Source organism: Drosophila serrata, unplaced genomic scaffold, assembly GCF_035046125.1.
Source record: "Drosophila serrata isolate PLE 108 unplaced genomic scaffold, ASM3504612v1 contig_347, whole genome shotgun sequence".
Classification (NCBI taxonomy): domain Eukaryota; kingdom Metazoa; phylum Arthropoda; class Insecta; order Diptera; family Drosophilidae; genus Drosophila; species Drosophila serrata.
The window spans coordinates 2,849,849-2,872,801 of record NW_028257245.1 but is presented as its reverse complement, the minus strand read 5'-3'; the positions used below and the strand labels follow the sequence as shown (position 1 = coordinate 2,872,801).

The window sequence follows — 22,953 nt, the reverse complement described above, 5'->3', positions numbered from 1 at the left end:
GTTTTAAAAGTGAGTTGAGAACTTGAAATGTAATTTTATGCAACTTAAGTTGAAGTAACTAAATGCTAAATGTCTCGAAAAAGAACATCAATTTTCCAAGTTAGTTAATATATGGAAAACGGCCACTCAACCCAATTAAAATCTCACACTTTATATACATGATTACCTGTTAGAAACAGTAGACAGATTCCATTATTATCGGTCAGTGGTAATGCTGCCAGTGGCGCTGGCTTAATTGAATAATGTGTGCAATTAGGGATTAATAGCATTCCCACAGGTTCTGCCAGGTGAGAATCCCATTGATAGCCGCAAAACCCTAATTCAATTGATTGGCTCACACATTCCCATGTGGCTACATGCCCTACCATTGGCTAGTTACCTGTCCGGATGCGTTTCACAGAGGGCTCGGGGTCTCCCCGCACCTGATTACCACACTTTCAGCTGGCCTGCAGGCTAATGACCACCTGTGAGTGCGCCGCTAATGTGGCAACAGACCGCCCAAGGGCCTCTGGAGTTTTGCAATCGTCCTCCATGATTGAAATGGGTCAATCGCTAAGCGAATGAAATGTGTCAAATGGCCCGAAGACAGCGACGGAGCCATCATCCAACCAGTTGCAACCAGTAGCTCTTGGCTTGGCTAATAAACGCGGCCAGAATGCGGCTCGTTCCAGAAGCACTCAAGCGCCGGAGCCACTCCACTCAGGTGGCACCTGTTACCTGTTACCTGCACTTGATTCGAGAGAGAGCGAGAGAGATCCGTGGTGAGTTGTTGGGTGGTGAGTTTGACCTGCACCAACCTGGCCAGTAGCCGGTTCTTCGCCGCCTTTCGGCCAACTTTCTATGCGATCTTCAGTTGTTTGAGCAGCCCCAGAGCGAGCGGTGTGCGAGCTGCTCTTCCGCGAACTATCAAATCTTAACTTCGACCATATTCAATCCGATCCCAACTATCGGGCGCGAGTGCACGTAATTGGAGCAAGCGGATTGCCCGTTAATTGCTGGCGACAGTAATTGCAGGCCGCCGCATACCAGGTGCGGCCAAGGTGTTCCGATCCTGTTAATGTGTCAATTGATTGATTGCACCGCGACCTGTGACTGACGCGTGACCACGATGCTCTCGAAGAAGCGCTGGTGGAAGATCCGCCTGCCGCAGGCTGTCAAGCCGGATCCAGTGTTGAACCTCAGCGAGTGCGCCTCGGTGCTGGCCACCACCCTGGATGGGTCCGCCAGCACCTCCACAGCCACCACGGAGAGCAGTGGCAGCCCCACGCGGCACCGCAGCTGCGACAGTCTGTCCAAGAGCTCCCAGGCGGAGGCGAGCAAGCTCTTTCCCCGGAATATGCCCAGCATTCGCCGGAGTCGTCGGAGGGCCCTCTCCGCGGAGAGGGAGGGCAGGGAGCGCCTGGCCAGCCGGGAGCAGGAGAAGGTCCAGCCACCGCAGTTGCCTCAGAAGAGCACCGCACAATCCCGCCTGTCTACGGTGACCAAGCTCTCGCCCAGGAAGCAGGCTGCATCAGGAAAGATTAGCTGCTCCAAGAGCCGAGGCAATCCGCCGGCAAAGTGCATCATCAAGGCTGCGGTGCGGGCCAAGACCAAGCCCAAGCCTAGGATTACTCTGGCACCATACGAAATAGCCCTGGAACTGCCCAATGAGTCGCCAGCTCCCACCTTGGCCATGGCCGTGGCACAGTCCTCCTCCGGCTGTGAGCTAAGGAAGACCAGCTGCGAGGAGCAGTTCCACTCCTCGGGCATCTCCTGTAATGGGGAGACCGACGACGATGTGGAGGTGGCCATGCTGACGGGCAGCCTGAGCGCCGCCCAGATGGCCAAGATCCAGAAGCATCCCCCTCCTCCTCCTGCTCCGACTGTGTCCTTGCACTTCGGCGACCTTAGGAACCTCAACCTGTGCCGCAGCAGGAACGCCGTTTGGCTCAATCCCAAGGACACGGAGCAGCTGATCGAGCGGAACAGGAGGGATCCCGTTTGCTGCTTCAACCTGGCCATTGCCGACGATATCCAGCTCAGCGATATTGAAGAACAATTGGCCAGGTTTGATGGCCACTCAAAGAGGCCGCCGCCGCCGCCAGCAGCGACAGCAGCCAAAACGTAAGTCTTAGACTGGCCTATCTCTAATGGCCATAACTCTCGGCGATAACTGGGTCCGGGGAGGGGGCTGGGTTGGATTGTGGCCAACTAATTTGAAATCCATTTGATGAGCTTTGCATTTTCGGCCTTAAGTGACTATAAAGTGGTGCGTTGGCGGGGGCCGGAGGGCGTCGGGAGTTTATGGCCCAGTTTAATGGCTCCTTAATAGCTCTATACGAGTATGAGCAGAGTTCTCAGATCGGATTTAAGCTGGAGCTTTTAATTTTAATCATTGAAATCATATTTTACGGCTTTCCAAATGAAATATAACGAAACCTGTACCAGAGCCAGGGGCACAGCAGCTTCCAATCAAATGGGGTCGCATTCCATCTCACCAGAGGCTACAAAATACAAAATATTAAATTTTAATTTTATAGATTTTAGCTGCTGTATGGGCCAGAAACTTTCTACCTCTGTACAGCATTCTACGTTCACATTTTCAATAAGCCGATAATGAAGGCCAAATATTTTGCTACCCTCAATTTGTGTTAATACAATAGAAAATAACTTCTCCAGCTATTTGGCCTTGATTTAATTTTATTTTTCATAGATTAGGATTGGTTGAAAGTTTAAAATAACACTATTTCCCACTATTTTTTTATAACATGAACTGTTATTAAAACATTCTCTTTGATAAACATGTTTCATAGAACTTATTCCTACAAATTCAAACCAAATTTTGTACAACTCTTTGACAGATAGTATATTAAGCCCCTCTATATATAATGTTCACCTGATCTCCCAACATTCTGCGACGCTTCTCAGTTTCAATTGTGTTGAAAGTACAAATCTTACAGGTCGCGGTTGAATAATGGCAGAAATAATCCGGCATAAGAGGCTCAGAGTCTTTGGCTGTAGGCGACTGTTGGGGCCGCGCTAAGAAGGTGTTATTAATGCCCGACTATTTGCAAAACTGACACCGAAAGTTATTTATCAACTTTTCCGGCCAGCAGCACGTGCTTCCCTTCTGTCGGACCTCGCCCCTTGCCCCTTGTCGCGTTTTGTTAACTGGCCCAATGAATTGCACTCCCAGCGGCTGCTGAGTGGCTAAATGAAGTTGGCAGAACTTCGGGTCCAGTGGGTACATCCCTTCGGGCCGTCCTGTCACTTGGTGTTTGCATCCACGATCGAGAGATCTCTGCCATCTCATAAATTCCACGCGTCGTCTCCATAAATTGAGTTCTTCTTTTGCCGCCTGCCAACGTAGGATGCCCTTCGTCGATAAGGTATTCGGTATCTTAAAGATCTTCTGATCTTCGCTTGGATACACCGTGAAGAACGGAATGTATATAATTTTGATATTCAGTGGAACTGGAAGCTGTTTGTAAACCAACTATTTAGTATTAGTTATGTTTATCTCGGAGAAAAAGTCTGATATGAATGTAGACAAATATAACTATAATTTTGTAATTTAAAATTTTGAATTTAGGTTAGGTTACAGGATCGACAGCATCCTTGTCATCCCTAATTCCTTTAATTTTATGGGTGTGCTGAGATGAATGCAAACATTTTTACACTAAATACATTTTTCATTTGATATATTCCATTTAGTTCAAAGGATTTAAAATACTTTTCTCTCGCTGTATCCCTTCCATACTTTGTATCTTTGTATCTTGTGCATTTCCTTCGCTTGACTGCATCTGCATGGACTTCTGTTCATAAATCTGTGCAAACTGTTAATTAGAATTTTTCGGCTCTGGCCATAAAAGTTAAAAACAAAATCATTGGGCCAGAGTGTGTGTTCCATACTTCCCCCTTTTTCTACCGTAAAAGAACTTGTAATATGAGCCTACCTATTCGCAGCCTCAGCCACATCCGCAGAATCCATTAGCAATCAGTTGGGCCTATTAAATTCCCAGTTTAAATGAGCCAAAATCAATATTGACTGGCGGCTACTTAGGGCGTAATTAAGCGCCTGGCCGGCAGAACACTTTGCATAGGAATTCGCTCCTAGTCGAGGCCAGCTTCAACAATAAAATAAATAAAGAGGCCCGGTCGGTTGTGTTGGCCGACCTAGGAGCCCCCTCCGAGTTGGCCGGGCTAATTGAAGTTGGCAAAAGCAAAGGCAAAGGCAAAAGCAAAAGCTAGGAAGGAGCTCTCGGGTGGTCCACGGCGGGCTTATCGCTTTACGATTTGCTTTGATTCAAAAATGAGCCACGCATTTGATTTTAATTGCATTCGATGTGCGCAGTAGTTGGGAAAGGCTCTTGGCCATGATATATGGCATTTTAATTGAAATGGCAAAAAGGCCGACAAACGGACCGGGTTGGGGCCTTGGCTGGGCATTAATCTGACTTTAACCGATTCGCAGACATATCAAGTAACGCCCCTTTAATGCTCCGCTCTCCGGTGAAGTGAGGCTGGCTTTCTTTCTAATTAATATTTTTTCGTTTTTCGCGGGGCGTATGAGCAATTTCTTGTGCTGTCAGCGAACGAAACTAATCAAAGTCCGGAGTCCGGAGAGTTCAAGCTCCTCCTCCGCGTCCGAGGGAATGTGACACAATCCCCGGGCCGAAAGGTTGTATAAGCCAAGTTAATGGGCCCGGGCCTTTGTCTGCCTGGTCAGAACCCAAGTTTTTATTGGCTCAACACCTAATCGTGAATCCATAAAACGCATTAAGAAAACACCGATTTACAAGTGAATGGGGGAAGACGACGACAGACGAGTTGATTGATTTCGTCTCGGGCTGGGGAAATTCAATTTATAATCAAAAAGTGGCCAGAAAACGAGGCAACGAATGAATGGGGGGAAGGAACACATTTTGCCAAGCTGAAAATGTGTTTGTAAAATAAAATCGAAAACCGCAAATAAAATTAGCCTGGGGAAGGGGGCAAGGCAAATTGAAGGGCGTTGCTTTCGAGGCTGATTATATTTCCTGTTCCCCACGCCGGATTGTGATTATCTTTTCTCCTCGGATGCCCCGCCAACAATTTGCCATATTTATCCGTACAAATTTCATATACATATACACGCACAGATACGCGGAATTTAGTGGCCATAAGTCAGGGGTCTTGGGGAGCGTGTGTAAACCAAGTTAAGTGTTCTAGCCACGATCGGGATTCGGCATCGGGCCTCGAAACTGGTTGCTTAGCTCCACGGCTCTTTGTTGCGTTTAATTTTCGTAATTTACGTTTAATTGAAATCGGAGGAGTTGTGCGCAGAGCGATGTAATTAATTTAATGGCCATCGCTTTGTTGGTCAAATACAGGTGGGCAGCAGCGGTTTCTGCCCGTCATGCCCCTTACAAATCGCTGCCAAATTGTGGACAATTACCACGGCAGCATGTATATAGTTGCAGACTCTGCGGATCGCCCACGCTTCGAATCCGAATCCGAATTGATTTGTCATGAGAGCGCCAGAAATACATGGTTTAGAAATTGCCATCAATCAGACGATGGCGGCGGCGGCTTAATGAGAATCAAAATGCAAATCCGGTAAAACTAGCACAGATGTCACTTGGCCGGAGAGCTTGTGAAAGTGTCTGGCCGATCGCCCGCACAGGTCTGCCTCTGGAATTCGAGTTGATAATCGTGATTTTCTTGAAATATTTTAGCCACTCGAGTCGAGAGATTTCCGCAAATTAATTTCGCCACTCTCTGCGGAGAGAAAGCCGGCACTCGGATGGATGCAATTCGACTCTGCCGATCCCCGATTTTCCAGATTCCCAAATAGCAATTTATCCGAAAAATACACGTGTACCTCTTACACTGAGCCAAAAATTGAAAGCATCGAGCGTAGGTAATTAATTCAATGTAAGGGACTGAAAAACCATTAAGAAAAAGTGTTCGAAATAAACCAATTATCATGGCATTTCCTAGGTTACTTCGTTTTAATTGAAACTTAGTACATTTTCCCCCTAGAACCTTAATTTATTTCCGTGTACATCGATCGAGGCTGCTGTTATGGAGCCATCGGGAGGACGTGAGTTGGGTCAACTTGGACACAATCGTCAGCATCAATCCGAATGGGACACGGGATCGGAATCCGAAGTGGTTTTCCAGAATTCCGCCCATATGTCGTGACGCCTACGCGACTGGAAGCGTTAATGAGACGCCGCTGGGCCTTTTGGCCAGGCCCTAGCAATGGCACTTGATAAATTGGAGCCAGCTCCTAACGGATCTCAGCCAGATCCTGTTCGCAGTCCCCGTCTTGGTCTCGGTCTGCCATTCAGGCTTCATTAGCAGTCGGCCGCGGCCAGAAGCAGTAAAAGTCGTTGGTTGGGGCCTCGCATTTTCGCATTCTCGGAGTGTCCCCTCCTCTCTCCCTCCCAGCTTCCACAGTTTCCACGGTTTCCACAGTTTCCCTCTCTGTGGCAGAACAAGACCAGACCAGGCCAGGCCAGGTCTGGACTGCTGGATGCTAGCTTCCTGGTTGCACCCAAATGCATTAGTCTAATGCGTACTCGGTGCTCTGTGGGCTTGGGGCTGTGTCAAGACGCTTGGACACTCTCAGGCCAAACATTTGATGACTTAATTGCGCATTTTAGCAGATACACATGAATGCGGCTCGAAGGCTGAGACAGTGCACAGTAAGAAACTTTGCCAGGATAATAGGTTGAAATTCGAATTAACTAAATGTTTGTTAGGAGTAAATAAGATATCAAAGGCTTAGAGAATCAAGTTCTTCTGGGTTTTATATATATATTCTCTATTTGAAATTGGTAACTTTTCGCAGTGTCCGGTTGCCCAAGGAGGTTCCCCTGTGATGCTGGCACTGAGCTTTATTTTGACAGGCGGCGATTAGAAGACGACGTTGCCTAGTTCCTCCATGGGAGCACCCCTTTCTGGCTGCTCCCTGCTCCCTGCTCCCTGGCAGGCTCCTTTGTTAATTGAAATGTTGTTGCTGTCCGCCGATGCAGATGCTGATTCCGATGTTTGTTTGTTTGTTTGTTGGTTTCTGCCTCCCTTCCGCTGTCGCCTGTCTGTCAGATGCTTGTTGCTTTTGTCAGTTGTCATGTTCTGAGCGGGGACCTACACGATTTTGACGTTGGCATGGCGATTGCCATTACAGTTACAGTTAGCCAGGCTCATGTGAGTGAGTGTCCGTTGTCCGTTGTCCGTCATTCCGCATGTCCGTTGTCCGTTGTCCGCTGTCCTCTGTCCGTTTGTTTCATGTAGGAAGTCTCGGCGGCTGATCAATCGCATGCAAAAGATAATCCGTTTACGCCTCGGTGGAACTTCAATTGGAAATTGAAAATGTGATATTGGAAATTGGTAGTGCGTGAGAAAGTGTACGACTCTACTCCCATGCATATCTGCTGCAAAGAGCCTTGCCCATTAATTATAGAGCTGAACATCCTTTTCGCAGCGGAGACTCGAACCAGAGCGGTCATAGATGGCTGCACTTGCTCCTACCCCTCGCCACTGGTGCAGTCATGGTCAGGTGCACCGTGGGACACTCGGGGGAGCGGAGGCAGTGCAACCGCAGGCCCGAGGGATTGTTTGGGTCTTACATTATTTTTGGTAATTGCTTTTCGGCCATCCCGAGGGGGGTTGTCGCTAACGAAACTAGATTCCCACGTTCCAACAGGTGAAGCCAGGCACTGCCCACCTGTTGGCCATCCATTCCATCCATTCATCCATCTTTTGGAACTCTGCTCGAGCTTCATGCTCCGCTGGATTTGCTCGGCTGTCATACGAGCACAGACAATAAATTGTGCTCTGCTTTTCCTTGGTGTCTTTGGCTGCGTTCTTTGTTCTCCGTTCTCCATTCTCCATTCTCCATTCTCCGCTCTCCAATTCTTCGCGCTTTGTTCTCCTCCGATTTCTACGAAAACAATCTGGGGCCGCGTCAATTATTCCAGAGGATTTTAACGCACTTTAATTTAATCAACTTATTGTGACTGCGGCCCAGCTTCCCAAATATAATCTCTGCTTTGATGTGCCTTAATTTGATGGGACATGAGAGAGCGACATGGCAACATAGTTGCCGCGAAAGCAATTACATTTATCACCGGCTTCAATCATCATCCGCACCATCATCAACATCAACATCATCATCATTAGGAGAACATCAAATTAGAGAAGATATTTAATTTATGTCTAAGAACTGTGGGAGTCTCAGTATCACTGTCAGGTAATCTTTTGGCCCAGGAATTCACAGCTAACTAAATGGTTCAATTGTTGCTGCGGCTGGGAACGAGACCACACATAGTACTTACCACCCCACTACATCCATTCATCCATCCATCATTGATCGTGGAACATTATTCCATTTGTTCGAAAGCAATTAAAATCAAATAAATACCGCTTGGCCGGGGAAATCAATAAGGCAGCAGCAGCAGCAGCCAGATCAACAAACCAACAAAAACTTGGCCATCAACTTGGGGGCTAATGAAGCCAGCAAAAGCAAACTAGTTGGCCGAAGTTCGCTAAAAAGTGGCAGTACCCCTCGAAAAAAAAGAGCAAAATGTAGCGAGCGAATACACGAGTTGAATTACAGAAGAAGAACAGCATTTTGCATAAATTAGAGCGAGCCATGCAACATGAAAATCGCTGAAACGTGTCCGGAGCTGTTGACAGCGCGGCAAGAGGGGCGGCTGGCGGTAGGCGGAAGGGGAGTGGCAGTGGCAGTGGCTGGCTGAATAAAATTAAGCAAAAGCTGTTAATGACGGAACGCGAATCAGCTCGGCTCAAAAACTCGACTCAAACCCGACTTGAGCGCAGTTGCTGCATGCAACCTGCAACATGCAACATGCGAGGCGGCAGCAGCAGCAGCAGCAGCGGCAGTATGGGCATTAGCAACTCGCTCTAAAACCGCGAGTGTGGGCTGGCCTAGGCCAAATGCACTGGCTGCTTCTGCTTCTTTTGGCCGCGCCGATTAATTATGCATTTTACCCGCTGCCGCTGTCTGCTGCCGATGCTGCTGCTGATGCTGCTGAAGGCGCAGATGCTGCAGCAGCAGATGCTCTTGTTTGACTTGAGTGCCAGGGGTGGCTGTAAACGGGGACAATGGGGGCTTAAGGCAAATGATTTTAATTTAAAATTTTAATGTAAATGAATGGAAATTACCCATAAAATAAACCAATAAACCAGTATTTATTTTCTTTCAGCTTGTATCATTTGTATTTCGCTTATTGATTTTAGTGCAAGCTTAATACTAAAATCTAAGAGCTTCGTTATTCGATAGTTAATAGTTACAAAATATCTCCTTTCATGTACTAAGTAGAGTAGTAGTTAGTCCAAGTAAATAAACTATGAGGGTTAAGATGTGTAACTCCATGGGTTTCATCGTTCTATTTTATTAGTGTTTATGTATTCTTGAGCCTTCAGATCAGCTCGCCTTTACACACTGAATCTTAAGATTTGTATACTGTTTTACGTTCCTTCTACAACTAAAGTCAATTGTATTCTATAAGCAATACACATATTATTCGTCATATAGCTTATAGTCTAAAGTTGAAATACATTTTGAATTATTCAAACAGCCCATTCTGAATCAAAACTAAAACAATGAGAAAATATGATAGTTTTTGCGTTAACCCCTCGAAATTCATTTTCCGCATGAGCCTCTGGAAGACGTTGTGTAGTTTGCTCATTGCTTATAGCTTATCAGCGTCCCTGGTCGCCTTGGATCGGATCGTACGCTATATTGCTCACTATGAGTATATAACGAATAACGAATAACGAATAACGCCTAACGGTACGAGTGCACTAAATCACCACGCGGTACTTAAACAGGCGTTGCAGCACACTCACACACATTCTCGCGGGACGCGAGGAACTCGTGCAACGGGCCCGACTGGCTTTAAAGCCAGGCCCAATCCCAGCCAGATGCGATACCCATCCCATCCCCATGTCCCGATTCCAGGTGAGGTCTAGCCGCGGACAGGCACACAAAATGTGCCCGGTCTCGTACAAAAACCCATAAAGAAAGCGAAGAAGCTGAGGGAAGCGCATAAAAACGCTGAGCGACAGCAACACGTGCAACATATGACGCGATTGCATGTACGGGCTTTTTTGTTGCTCATTTTTGACTCGGAATGGATCGGATGGGATTATGGTTATTCGTGTGACGTAAAGGCAGTCAAACGCGGCAGTTTAACCCGAGACCCGGCCATGCCAGGGCAATAAATTGTGGCGTTTTGAGGGGCTCCGTTTGGGAGTCGTTCGGAGCGACCCAACAATGGAACACGCAATGCAACAAGGTCACGAGTTGGGGGGCCATTGAACGAGATTTCGTAATGGCCCTGCGCTGAACCGAGCTGCACTGGGCCACGCCCCCGGGCCAGAAATAAATGCGATTCTGGATTGGGCATCGGCATCGGCATCTCAGGATCTCAAATCGGGGATCCCCGATCGCAGATCGTGTGCTGACCACGGATAATCAAGCATTACTGGGCCTAATGCCAGGCCTAAAGCAGGCCTAGACGGGCGTTTATCTTTCGGCCAATTGTGAAAGTAATTTAATGCGGACTGCCTGGCCGGACTCTCTGTTCAATTATTAGGAATTGCATGTTACGTATTAATTTCAATTGCTGCCGTTCGGTGTCGTAGTGCACCGGCAGTTCCCAGAATCCCCGTCGGATCCCCGTCGGAGAACGGGTTTCCCCCGGGTTTTCCGAGAGCCCAAATGGTTTTGAACCAGTTACGTGTTCCCGCTGCGGCTTTTTCTGGGGAAACTGCGTGTCTAAAATTTAATGAAATCGTGGAAACACAGCGACGAGATATCGTGGAACGAATAGAAATGCCATCGATGCTGTGGTGTTGCACATAATTGAGATATTATTATAGCAGCGATTTCGCATTTGAGCAGCGCGAGACGTGCTGAAATTGCCCAAGTGTCCGTTAATGAGCATCGGATTGTATTGGATTAGATTGGAGATGTGAAAAGCGGGCAGATAAATCGATTCGAATGGAATGGCCCCTGGAACGGCTTATGGGCGTGTGAAACGCATACAGAGCATAAATGGATTACGACAATTACAAGTGTTGCAGGTGACTAATGGTCCGAAAAGGAAAAGCAAACAGCCTACTACTACTACTACTATTGCTGCCTCATCGAAAACCCTATATTACTCGGTCCTAATATCAACCTCGCTTTCCATAGAAAGTGAAAAGCGAAGCGACGACTTGAGAAAAGCTATCTAACATGTATGTGATGAAGAGACCTACAGTAGGGCATGTTATTTGTTATAAATGTTATAATTTGTTTATTAAACATTAGTGTTTGTTAGATACATGTTAGAAATGATGTTGTAGAAACAAATCAAAATTATAATATGTCACTGCTGAAGAGCATCATGAGCCAGCATCCGCTAACCCCAATTTTTTGACACACTTCAAGAAGTTTTCAGTGCAACCAGTGCGTTATTTCAGACATAAGACGACGGCACGAATAAACGCAGATAATTCCCAAAAGTGTCTTCAAAATACTCGGACCGAAAATGGCGAGAGACCGGACCGCTATAGCCATACATATTTCCCAGGCCATTCCCATCCGATCTGAGTGTCAAACAATTTACTTTTAATTATCCTCAGACGTGCGCAATTGCGACAGGCCATCAAGGAAATGACAGGCATCAAACCAAATAAACTCAAAATCTTCTTAACCCAAATTTATGTATATGTCCAGGCCGTGCTCCGTAGTTGGACAGGCGGCATTTTTGCGTATTTTGCGCCTGGCCAACTGGCGTTGAATGCAGAAATGCAAGCAGGCAGTCGGCATTCATGCGGACAGCCGCGTCAACAGGTTTCCTTCTGGCCGAAAAGAGAAACCCGAAAAGCGTCTAGGCCGAGTCCGAGCCACTGCTGGCCATATTTGGCAGCTGCGACTGGGATTTGTGTTGATTTGAATGGATCTGATCCGATCCGATCCGATCCGATCTGCCGTGGCGTGGCTCTTTTGGCCCGGCGCTTGTTCGCTGTTTTCCGCTATCAGGCCCAATCGGCAGCAGCACAATTGGCAATTCATTGGGTGACAGATTACGCCCTGGCTTCTGGCCATGTCTTGCTGACGGCTGGCCCGAAACTGTTTAGAAAGTACGCGGCGATCGATCAGCTTTTGGCACTGAACCTGCCGGCGCGAACAACTGAAATTTGCATTGGAAAACCACAAAAGCGGCGGCCATAAAACTTTCTCCTCGCTCGCATGGCCACACATTCCACCGTCTCTGGCTGGCTGGCTGACTGATCTGGAGGTGTTAATGGCTCCTGGTCATCCGTCCGGCTCAGTACGAGTGCGCGGGGTCACATTCACCCGGGGTCTGGCTTCATTAGCACAAGGCTAAAGTCGGATTGTGACTGTGAGATGATGAGATGTCTTTGATTTGCATACGTTCACAAGACGCGAAGACAAATCGCCTCCATTCGGGGTTTCTTCTCACGTTGATTAGAGCGAACAAAAATGTTTGCAGGCCTAATGGCCCCGTGTGGCCGTTATTCATGCTCTGGATGTTGTGCAACTCGTACGACTGCCAGTGAAACAGTTTAATATTTCACACACCCCACACGGAGTCGCAGCGGCGCTCGACTCTGAGCCAAACAAATGACTTTAATTGCCGCAGCACTCGGGCCACTAGGAAAGGCGAATTACAGCCAGAGACATGACCATATGCTGGAATTTCTTGGATTTCGGTCTCTGCTTGGCTGCATAATCGCGCGGCGTGCCACGAATCGAGTGAAAGTGCCGCAGAAAGCGGCGCAGAGAGAGAAGATGCCACTGTGGGCAGCGGTCAAGCGAGCAGTCACTCCGGCCTCCACCGACCCCCTGGGAGGGGCACGCATGCGCAGCTGCAGTAATTGCAACCAAAAGCTGCTCGACCAGAATGGGTTTCCTACTCTTCAGTGGCCTAATTGGGGTGAGGAGCTATGGAGATGGAATCGGAAATGATTTGCAAAGATCTCAGATCTTTGAAAAGATTTATTCATATTAAATATGACCTCACTTCAATGGGGTTCTTAGCTCAAGAGCTAAGTTTAGAGGAGATAATTAAGGACTAAGTTTGAGGAACTATATCTATATAACTTTATATACTATGAACTATATTTCCTTCAAAAACTGTAGTAAAAATAAACTATCCAATCTTTTACATTGATGAACTTATAATTAATTTTTGGCTTACAATAATCAGAAAGCATAACTAATATTAGTCTCATTATCTACAACACCTTGTAATAATTTCTCTATACCATCTCCCTCTTTGCAGCATCCAGTCCAGTCAATTTTCCAACAAATACAAACCCACGCCTGCACCCCGCACCACTAGCAACATGCAACATCAGCAGCAACACCAGCAGCAACAGCAGCAGCAGCAGCCCCCCAGCAGCAGCTACTACACGCAAACGGAAAGCGAGCTGCTGCAGATCGAGGCGGGCGGCGCGGGCCTGACCTACGCCTCCCACCGCCCAGAGTCACAGCCTCCGTCGGCTGGCACTCAGCAGACTTCCACCCAAGCCCTAGACGTGCCCTCGGCCTCCTCCAGTGGCAGCAGTGGCGGCAGCGGCTCCCTGGGGCCCGCCGGCAGTCATTTTGTCTCTCCTCTGCAGCGCCGCCACTGCCAGCCGCCCAGCCATCTGCCGTTGAATTCGGTGGCCTCCCCGCTCCGCACAGCCACCTACAAGACGGCGTCGGCGGTGGGAGCGGGACATGGCTTCCACCCGAGCCACCACCACCAGCAGTTGGACTTCCAGCGGAACTCGCAGTCGGACGACGACAGCGGATGCGCCCTTGAGGAGTACACGTGGGTGCCGCCGGGACTAAGGCCAGATCAGGTGAGGCGTGAAACCTATATGCTCAGAGCATCCAATTTATGGTCCATCATACTTTGATGGAGTTCTATACCCTAGAAATGTTTGAATGCTACTATTTAATGTACTTCCCCTGTTTTAAATTTGATGTATCTTCATGTTATTTTGAAGTCATTTAAAGATTTCCACTTCACCTAAGGGTATCGACTGAAGCAATCAAAGTCCAACTTCATCATTGTCATTATCCCCAACATGTGTTTCGATTTGTCGCAACTAATTAAGTGAAATCTCGGGCTCTGCCATGGCACGGAATGGGATGTGCCTCGGGCTTTGGCCACCCGCTGGCCACTTTTGCTTTCGGTCGATTTTCCACGCTCTCCCAAATCCAGTTCAATGCCTTGCCACTGGCGCGGTTAAGGAAATCGATCGGGAAACCACTTTAATTACACGCTGAAAAATTATCGCTCCCAAAATCGCGGGACGGAGCTATCTGGTGGAAAGCGAAAGCGTTTGTAATTAAATTGCCGATACATTTGGCAGCAATTAGAGCTTGAAATGCCTGTCAATTTTTTGTGTTTTCTTATTCGGGGCGGAGTCTTGCATAACTGCTCCTGGGAAAAGCAAATGATTTTCTGTTTTCCGCGGACTCAACTTCCCCTGGGGATTGCGACACATTTTCCTCTCACGACTTAGCGGGCGTAAAGCTGCTCGATAAATTCGTTATGATTTGTCTTATTTGATTTTAAGAGCACACTTTCCTTTGTGCCAAAGTTTGTGCGGAAGCTAATTCGACTTTCCCATTTCCCATTTCCATTTTCCACTTTGCAGGTCCGCTTGTACTTCAGCCAACTGCCCGACGACAAAGTGCCCTACGTCAACAGTCCCGGCGAAAAGTATCGCGTCAAGCAATTGCTGCACCAGCTGCCGCCGCAAGATAACGAGGTGAGTATTGGTAAAAAAAGGCAGAAGAAGTTAGTGGAAGTTAGAACAAAAGGGAGTCCGGTTAGGACCACGGAAGTTGGCAAACCAAAAGCAAAAAATTACAATTGGCCGGAAGAGGAAAGAACGGAGAAGAATAGACGGAAAACTGCATTTAAATTTAAAATTAAATAAAAAAGATTACGGAAATAACTTAATCTTTATTGAATTAAGTTAAAGAAGATTGCGAAATTTGCTTAAACTAAGATTGAATCAGGTTTTATATAGGTATAGCTATAACCATTGGAATAACGTTTACTAAAATACCTTAGACTGCCCAAACATTTGAATTGGCTATGGAGTTACTCATCCTAGTATTTCAAGTCCTTTTGGTAAGACTCTAAAGCTCAAGTTCTAAAGTAAAATCAAGTAAATACCTTTACCTTTTATCGTAAAGTTTAACTAATGTCTTCTGACTACTGAATCTCTTTAAAATCTTTTTACTTTTCTTAATAAATTATAATTATTTAAAATAACCCAAAACTTAAAATATTCCCTTTGAGCTTTTTTAACCAAAAAGAAATCTCTTTTAGAAAAAGCCTTTCACAAGATCTCGTTGTGACAAAAATGTATAATTAGCCCGGCGCAGGCACATTGAAAACAGAACGCAAAGAAAATCTCACAAAAGGCCCGGCGAGATTAAAAAACTTGCCACTGCCTTTTGAGTGGCCTTAATTAAAATTCAGGAATACAGAGCTAACTTTCCACCTTTCCACCTTGTCTACGTGTCCTTCGCAGGTGCGCTACTGCCACTCGCTGAGCGACGAGGAGCGGAAGGAGCTGCGCATCTTCTCGGCCCAGCGGAAGCGGGAGGCCCTCGGCCGCGGAGCCGTCCGCCTGCTGTCCGACGAGCGACTCTGCAAGGGGGTAAGTTTGAGAACAACTTTTTCCAGCAACGTTTTCCAACGCCCGTTTTCCCTCCCCCCGCACACACCTAATTGTTGCGAAAATTTGCATTTTATTATGCGCAGAAGATGAAGAGTCGTTTCGATTTCATTTCTGCCTGGCTGGGCAAAGTTTTTGCGCCACAGATTCCTTCTTGCTACGGAAAAAAAAAATTGATGACAATGGCCCGGGAAAACAATGGTCACAGAGGAAACGGGAGCGCGGGGGGTGGGGCCAACTTTCAAACGTCTCGAAGTAAAAGATGACAAAAAGATTTCATTAAGTACACTTGCAGCAGAGACGTTGTTGCAGAAACAATTGCAGGGACTTGGCTCTGACAACATAAAGGCCAAGAGAGTCGCACTCGCGCTTTTCCTCGCGCGGAAAGTGAATGGAGTTGCCGTCCAGCGACGGCAGCGATGGAAGCACAATGCCAGTGGCATGTGGCATGGGGCATGGGGCATGTCGACTCTACATCCTTTCACAGTCCGGGCACAGTGAAATTTGCATTGTTATGGCAGGACTCTCCCTTTCGGCATCCCGATGCGCACTTGGTCATTTCGCACTTCGCCGGCAGATAGTTGGCAGCTCGATTTTATTGTGCTCACATTCGCCACTCGTAAAACTTATTAAAAACTTTATGCCGCATGCTGCGTGTCTGGGCCTGGTTGCCGACTCCAGACCGACCCAGTCTGGTCTGCTACGTGTGCGGGCGGACGGGGATCCGAGATCCGGCGGATAGGGACTCCTCCGGAGCAGTGTCTGGTTTTATTTGGCCTCGGGTTTATTACGGCCAGCCAACTTGCGGAAGCACTTCTCTGAGGTTGGAGGTTGAAGTTCATTAGAGTTCCGAATAATCAGTGCGAAGTTTGCCAAGAAAACTTGATGCTCATGTGTATATTTATGGTATCTGTGATTCTTGGCATGTATTTATATAACATAAATATATGGAAGTGCATGAGGCATTTTAGGAATTTTCCGAGGAAATATAGGCTGGAATTTACAAACATTATTGAAAGTGCTTATCTAAATTCGTAAATAGAAGTTTAAATAAGAGTCCATTGACAATGAGTGTTTCGCATGAGTGTTACGCATCTTATTCATTTATATTGGATTTGTATGGTTTTACATAGAATATCAAGTTAAAGCTTTTTAATAAAGTTGTTTATGGCTTTAAAATTGTATTAAAGTTACTACAACTCAGTGGCAAGCTTGTAGATTAATTCAATTTAAAAACTGTCATTCCCTGAATTCAACGTTTTTGATATTTACCCTATGATTCTTCATCAAATCCATGCTGTTTCCTCAATCAGTTAAGGATTGGTTGAATACAATGTAATAATTTATCAATATTGGCGTACCCTGTGTGGACGTTCTTTTTTTCACAAACTTTCTACTTCGATGCCATGTAAAATCTGATAAACTTTAAAGGATTTGGATTTGGAAATCCAAGACCCAAGCCATCCGTCGAATGTGCTTAAAATTCACAGACCATAACTGACTTGCTAAACGGACGTTAAAATGCGAACAAAGGCCTCAACCCCGGACCGTCCAATCGAATGGCGTGGAAAGCATGGAGGAATTATGGGGGAAATTTATGAAAACGCTCAATGATCCTGAATCCCGGTCCTGAATCCCGTCTCCCGCAGGGGAGGAAGCTCCGGCAGTCAGTCAGGCGTAAATGAGTCGCAACGTGGGCCACAACGTGTGCCACAGCCAACTGGCAATGATTTTGCCAAAAAATAATGGATTCGAGGAGCGCGGAGGATGGGGACAAACTCCTTGACAGATTTTCCACACGAACAGCACCGAGCGGAAGCTGAAGTTTTGACAAGGATGTGACACTAAAGGTCGTCCTGGCAACAATGAAATAATTACAAGAAAAGCCATCTCAGACTCGGCACTCAACTGCATGAAGTATATATATATTTCCACACAGAAAGAAATCATCTATGTATAAATATTGCAGGAATAAATGTAGGTGTCAAACCAGATAATATATATATTAAGCAATGATATCCTATTTCCCTACAATTAAATCTTAAACAACTTGAAGTATCTTAAATTTCCGCTCAGTGCAGCCAAGGTAGCCAAAGCCAAACAAAGGGAAAAACCAGTCAAAGGAAGGTAAAGCGCAGTGGCTGTTAAGCGAAAAGTTTATGTACTGAAAAGGGCATGATAACGAGCGTCATTAATAATTTGAGTTGCTGTTTCGGGGAAGCTCCGGCATTGGACTGGAGCTGTGGGGCAGGAAACCGTCTTGCCCCGTCGTCTGCCGGCGAAGTTTGTCGCTCCTCGTCGCATTAATCCGGACACGAAATGGGTTAGCAAGGACACTCCCAGACCCGGGTCCGGGGTCCAGGGTCCAGGTCGAGCTCGGTTCAGTTAGGTGCTGCGATGGCACCGCCAGTGACAATTTGTCAATAGCATAATTGTCTGGCGCAGAGCCAGCAGCCAGCGGGGATTAATTGGATTGATAAGATAAATGAGCAGCGATTGCTGTTATTTACATGACATTCACCCGGGCAGACAGTCGATGAAAAATGTCCTTTTAAGTGCACAGATTTTCCAGACAAACTAATCAATGGCCAGGCTTGGGTATACCGAAAAACTTTAGCACTCGCTGTTCGCCACAGAAACTACTTAAAGCGCTTCCTGGGCCAAAAGTTCCTTGCGGAGTTTCTGCGGTTAGCCAGGGCCAAAGTGCAGGGCCAGGACCACGCCTCCTTCAATGCGTCATTAGCCAAGGATATCGCTGGGGCGGGAAGGCTGTCTAATTAAAGTGTGCACTGCGCAGTTCCACGGGTCTTTACGCTTACGTATTCCTCGGCCCGAGGCGATAAATTTTTGAAGTTGCCAAACAATTAACGACGCATAGAGGCAGCTACTTGCGCCCCGGGAAATTATCAACCCCGTGCAGTCAGCCCTCGGAGCCGGAGACGGAGCCGTTGCCTGTCAATGCTTAATGGCTTGCAAAAGTAAATGCTGATTGCGGGACTCGCTGGAGGATATCGGTCCAGGGCGAGGACACATACCGCGGAGTATCGCCCGCCCGCACCAAGGTTTAATAGTCCGGAAAGTTAAGGAGCTCCTGGCTCCAAAATGGGGCCCAGAACCTCTTGCGGTGTCTCTGCGGTGGCTTTGGCGTTGGGTAATTTGCCTGCTCCAAGTTAGAAGAAGCCTGCAGAAGTGAGCACGGAGACGTCGTCGAGCAATCTCGCCAACTGCCTCGAATAGGGGTGCAAATAGGCAGAAACTCTGAACTGGGATGTGTTTCTGGTTTACGGGAACTGCAAGTGTCTTGCCTTCAACTTGTGCAAATTAAATGTCTTTAGATTTTATTAAATTAAAGCCAACAAGTTGATTAATAGTAAATATTAACATAAGTAAAAGTATTGAATTACCATGAATTACAAGGAATGCAATGAACTTTTTGAGGCTTGTAAATCAACGTAAATTTGTGTTGTTTTGTAGTATATAACTAATGGCAAAGACTTCCAAAGACTAGTGATTTCTATAGCACCTCCAATGGAATCAAAATGGCTTCACCTATTCATAGTTCCTATGAAAAAGGCTGACTTGAAGTGACTTCCACTTTTCCCCTATTCCTAACCTCATAGTGTGCCCTAAACGAACTCAATTAGAACCTTCATTTCGGGACGATTAGAAGTCAGCAAGCCTTTGCCTGCAGCGGAAAACCCTTTTGGTCCGAAATGAGTTCATTATGCGAACGCGTTTAGATTTAACGAGTCTCGAGTCTCTAGTCTCTGCGTACCTCGCCAGTTTCGCAGTCATTAAAATCGTCGCTTCCTGGCCGTCGCATTTTCCTCGTGCTTTCCATCTCTCTAGGAGGTTTTCCAGCAGCCGGGAGTTGTCCTTAAAGTGCCTCGCTATCCACCAGGGAGTACTTTTGGGCTTTGGGGGTGAGCTGAGCGTGGCCGTCGGCTATTTTTGCATGATTTCCGCTTTGGAAAATCGCCGTGGAGGCGAGAGAGAAAACCGCAGAGCTCGACAGCGAGAGTCCTTGGCCGAGGAGACAGGTCCTTTGCTTGCTGCCGGCATATCCGGAGAAGCGGTGGGATGGTGGGGCCTTGTGGCGTTGAGCTTAAGCGTTTTATTACCGTTATTTAGCATTTATAGTCGCTTAAATATTTCTGCCCGGCCAGCAGGCAGCAGCCAGACGCTGCAGATTTTTATCGCTCGAAGAACTCTAGCATATTTGCCTTATTTATACGACTTTCGTCCTTTCCTTCTTTCCAGTGCGAGGAGCCTTTGTCGGGCGGTGACATTGTGGTTTTCGCCCAGCGGTTGGGGGCCCAGTTGTGCTGGCATCCCGGCTGCTTTGTGTGCAGCGTGTGCAAGGAGCTGCTGGTGGACCTGATCTACTTCCAGCGGGATGGAAATCTCTACTGCGGGCGTCACCATGCCGAGACCCAAAAGCCGCGATGCTCCGCCTGTGACGAGGTGAGTGGTCATCACGTGATTGTATTTGTAGTATAAAGAAAGATACCTTCACTAGCTAATCCTTGCTAACCCCTAATGCCTCCGAGGGCAACGAAACTCTTTCCTTGTGTGAGTCTAAACCCCATCCTTCTGCTCTTTCCCGTTTCAGATCATCTTCTCCGACGAGTGCACAGAGGCAGAGGGCCGGACGTGGCACATGAAGCACTTCGCCTGCCAGGAGTGCGAGCAGCAGCTGGGCGGCCAGAGGTACATCATGCGGGAGGGCAAGCCCTACTGCCTGGCCTGCTTCGACACCATGTTCGCCGAGTACTGTGACTACTGCGGCGAGGTGATCGGCGTGGACCAGGGCCAGATGAGCCACGACGGACAGCACTGGCATGCGACGGACCAGTGCTTCAGCTGCTGCACCTGCCGCTGTTCGCTGCTGGGGAGGCCCTTCCTGCCCCGGAGGGGCACCATCTACTGCTCCATCGCCTGCAGCAAGGGTGAGCCGCCGACGCCGTCGGATACGAGCTCGGGCCCCCAACTGCGGCCCACACATCGCGCCTCCACTTCCAGCCAGATAGCCAAGTCCCCGCGAAGGTCAGGGGGAGGTGAGCGGGAGACCGGGCGAAGGGCGCCCCACCATGGCCACCCGAAGGCCACCGGCAGTGCTGGCGACCTGCTAGAGCGCCAGGAACGGCAGCGCATGGAGGCCGCCGGAGTGGCAGACCTGCTGCTGGGAGGAGGTGTGCCCGGCATGCCACGACCCGCCCATCCGCCGCCCATCGACCTCACCGAGCTGGGCATCAGTCTGGACAACATCTGTGCCGGCGACAAGTCCATCTTCGGCGACACCCAGACGCTGACCAACTCCATGCCGGACATGCTGCTCTCGAAGGCCGAGGACTCGCACAGCTACCAGAGCATCGACAAGATCAACCTGAACTCGCCGAGCAACTCGGACCTGACGCAGAGCACCCAGGAGCTGGCCCACGAGCTGGAGCTGGACAACGAGCCGGTGGGGGAGCTGCCCCACGATGGCTACGAGCAGCTGTTCGCCGGCAACCGGAATCAAGCACAGCTGGCCCTGGCCCAGGAGCAGGAGATGGAGGAGGAGCTGCTGGACAACCGGCCGCTGAAAGAGGTGCGCTTCCACAGCGTTCAGGACACGATGTCACGTTCCAAGAGCTACACAGACAACTCCAACGCCCGCCGGCGGAGGCGACGTCGCAACCAGTCGCGCAGCTCCTCGGAGATGCAGATCAACCAGACCAACCTCCGGCTGCACAACGCCCAGACGCAGGCCGGTCCGGGAGCCCTCAATCTGCTGAACAACCTGGACAACTGCGACGTGGCCAGCATCTGCTCCACCTGCTCCTCCAGCTCCTCGAGCGACATGGATGACTACGTGTACCGCCTGCCGGCCCGGAAGCACTATGGCGGCGTGCGCGTGGCCTACGTGCCCAACGATGCCCTGGCCTATGAGCGGAAGAAGAAGCTGGCCCAGGACTCGTGCCTCGCCGGAGGAGTCGGTGTGGGCGGAGGCGGAGGAGGAGTGGGGTGCGGCGGGTCGCCGGCGATCATGCACGAGAGCAAGAACTGCACGATTTCTTGACCGCCCCCGATGCTGCCGCCGCCGCCCCTCAACCTGAGCAGCTACTACATCCTGGACACAATCCTGGAGGAGCAGAGTCTGATGCTGCCGGACAAGAAGCCGGGCTGCCTGAGGCGGGTCTGGAACTTCTTCGGCCTGGGAAAGGCCCGCCACTCCGCCAGCTCCCAGCACACCAGCAACGGACGCCTCTACAGCGTCTGAAGACTGTAAATGCGGCTGCCAAGGACACTGGACCGTGACTGTAAATAACATATCGAGATGTATTATACACGGAGACACATATGAGATCAGAGATGAGAGAAATCGTTGTACAAAGCTGAAACTATATCATATTTGCATTTAACTATACACCTGCCGTGGGGGCATTACCATAGCTAATTAAGTATTCTAAGTGTTGGATTAAGCAGAACAAAACAACCGACCAGCAGAGACCACAAGCAACGCAATCAACGAACAATAAAAACTCCAACGAATCCAAAATCGATGGCCAACAAAGGAATCTCCGAGAGAGTGAAAGTATTATCTGTTTCCAAATGTGCAATAATTTAAAATGGCAAAAATTGGCAGAACGCCTCGAGAGACAGCTCTTCCAGCAACCAAAACAACGATTAACGATTAGCATTTACAACATTTGTGGTTTCTTTTTTTTTGTTTGTTTGTTTGGCAATTCAAATTACAGATTCTTTTGTTCGCTGGCCAAGCGTTTTATGTAATTTGCAAGCTTTCTCCAGAGCGTGAAAGGGAAGTTGTTATATAAAGGCTAAACTATGTGTCCAGAGTTCTCGGAGGGTAGAAAGTTGGGCAACCGACCGAATCGAAAACATATGATAAGAATTATTTGATACCTTTGGGTTTACTTGTCTAAGCAATGCTATGTATATCAACAAGTGTGTATGGAAACATAATCAAAAGTAAAATATATGTACTTGTATTTTATTCTAAAACAATTTCAATGTGTTTTCAATGTATCCGGGTATAGGCTTATCTTCAATGCATCAAGTTCAAGGTGCAACCTGGGGAATTTGACAAAGTTTTTACTTACTTTTATCAGAGAATACATTCTGCAAACGCACACAAAGAGAGTTATTATGGTCAAACAATGTGACTTGATAAGGTAAGTGATATTTTTCACTCATTCACTATTAAAATCATCCAGAGAAAAGTTGAGGTGACAATGACATCGTTGGTGGTTCCTTTGA

The 22,953-nt window shown here is 47.9% G+C and overlaps 1 protein-coding gene across 1 annotated transcript; it reads left to right on the top strand.

The window, feature by feature from the left end:
• The first annotated feature begins 849 nt into the window (after positions 1 to 849).
• esn (espinas) lies at positions 850 to 22,701 on the top strand. The gene is made up of 6 exons (XM_020959734.2): positions 850 to 2,103; positions 13,290 to 13,854; positions 14,659 to 14,772; positions 15,547 to 15,675; positions 19,954 to 20,157; positions 20,306 to 22,701. The coding sequence occupies exons 1-6, from the start codon at positions 1,109 to 1,111 to the stop codon at positions 21,752 to 21,754; spliced, it is 3,456 nt and encodes a 1,151-aa protein (XP_020815393.2). The 5' UTR covers positions 850 to 1,108; the 3' UTR covers positions 21,755 to 22,701.
• The last annotated feature ends 252 nt before the right edge of the window (positions 22,702 to 22,953 follow it).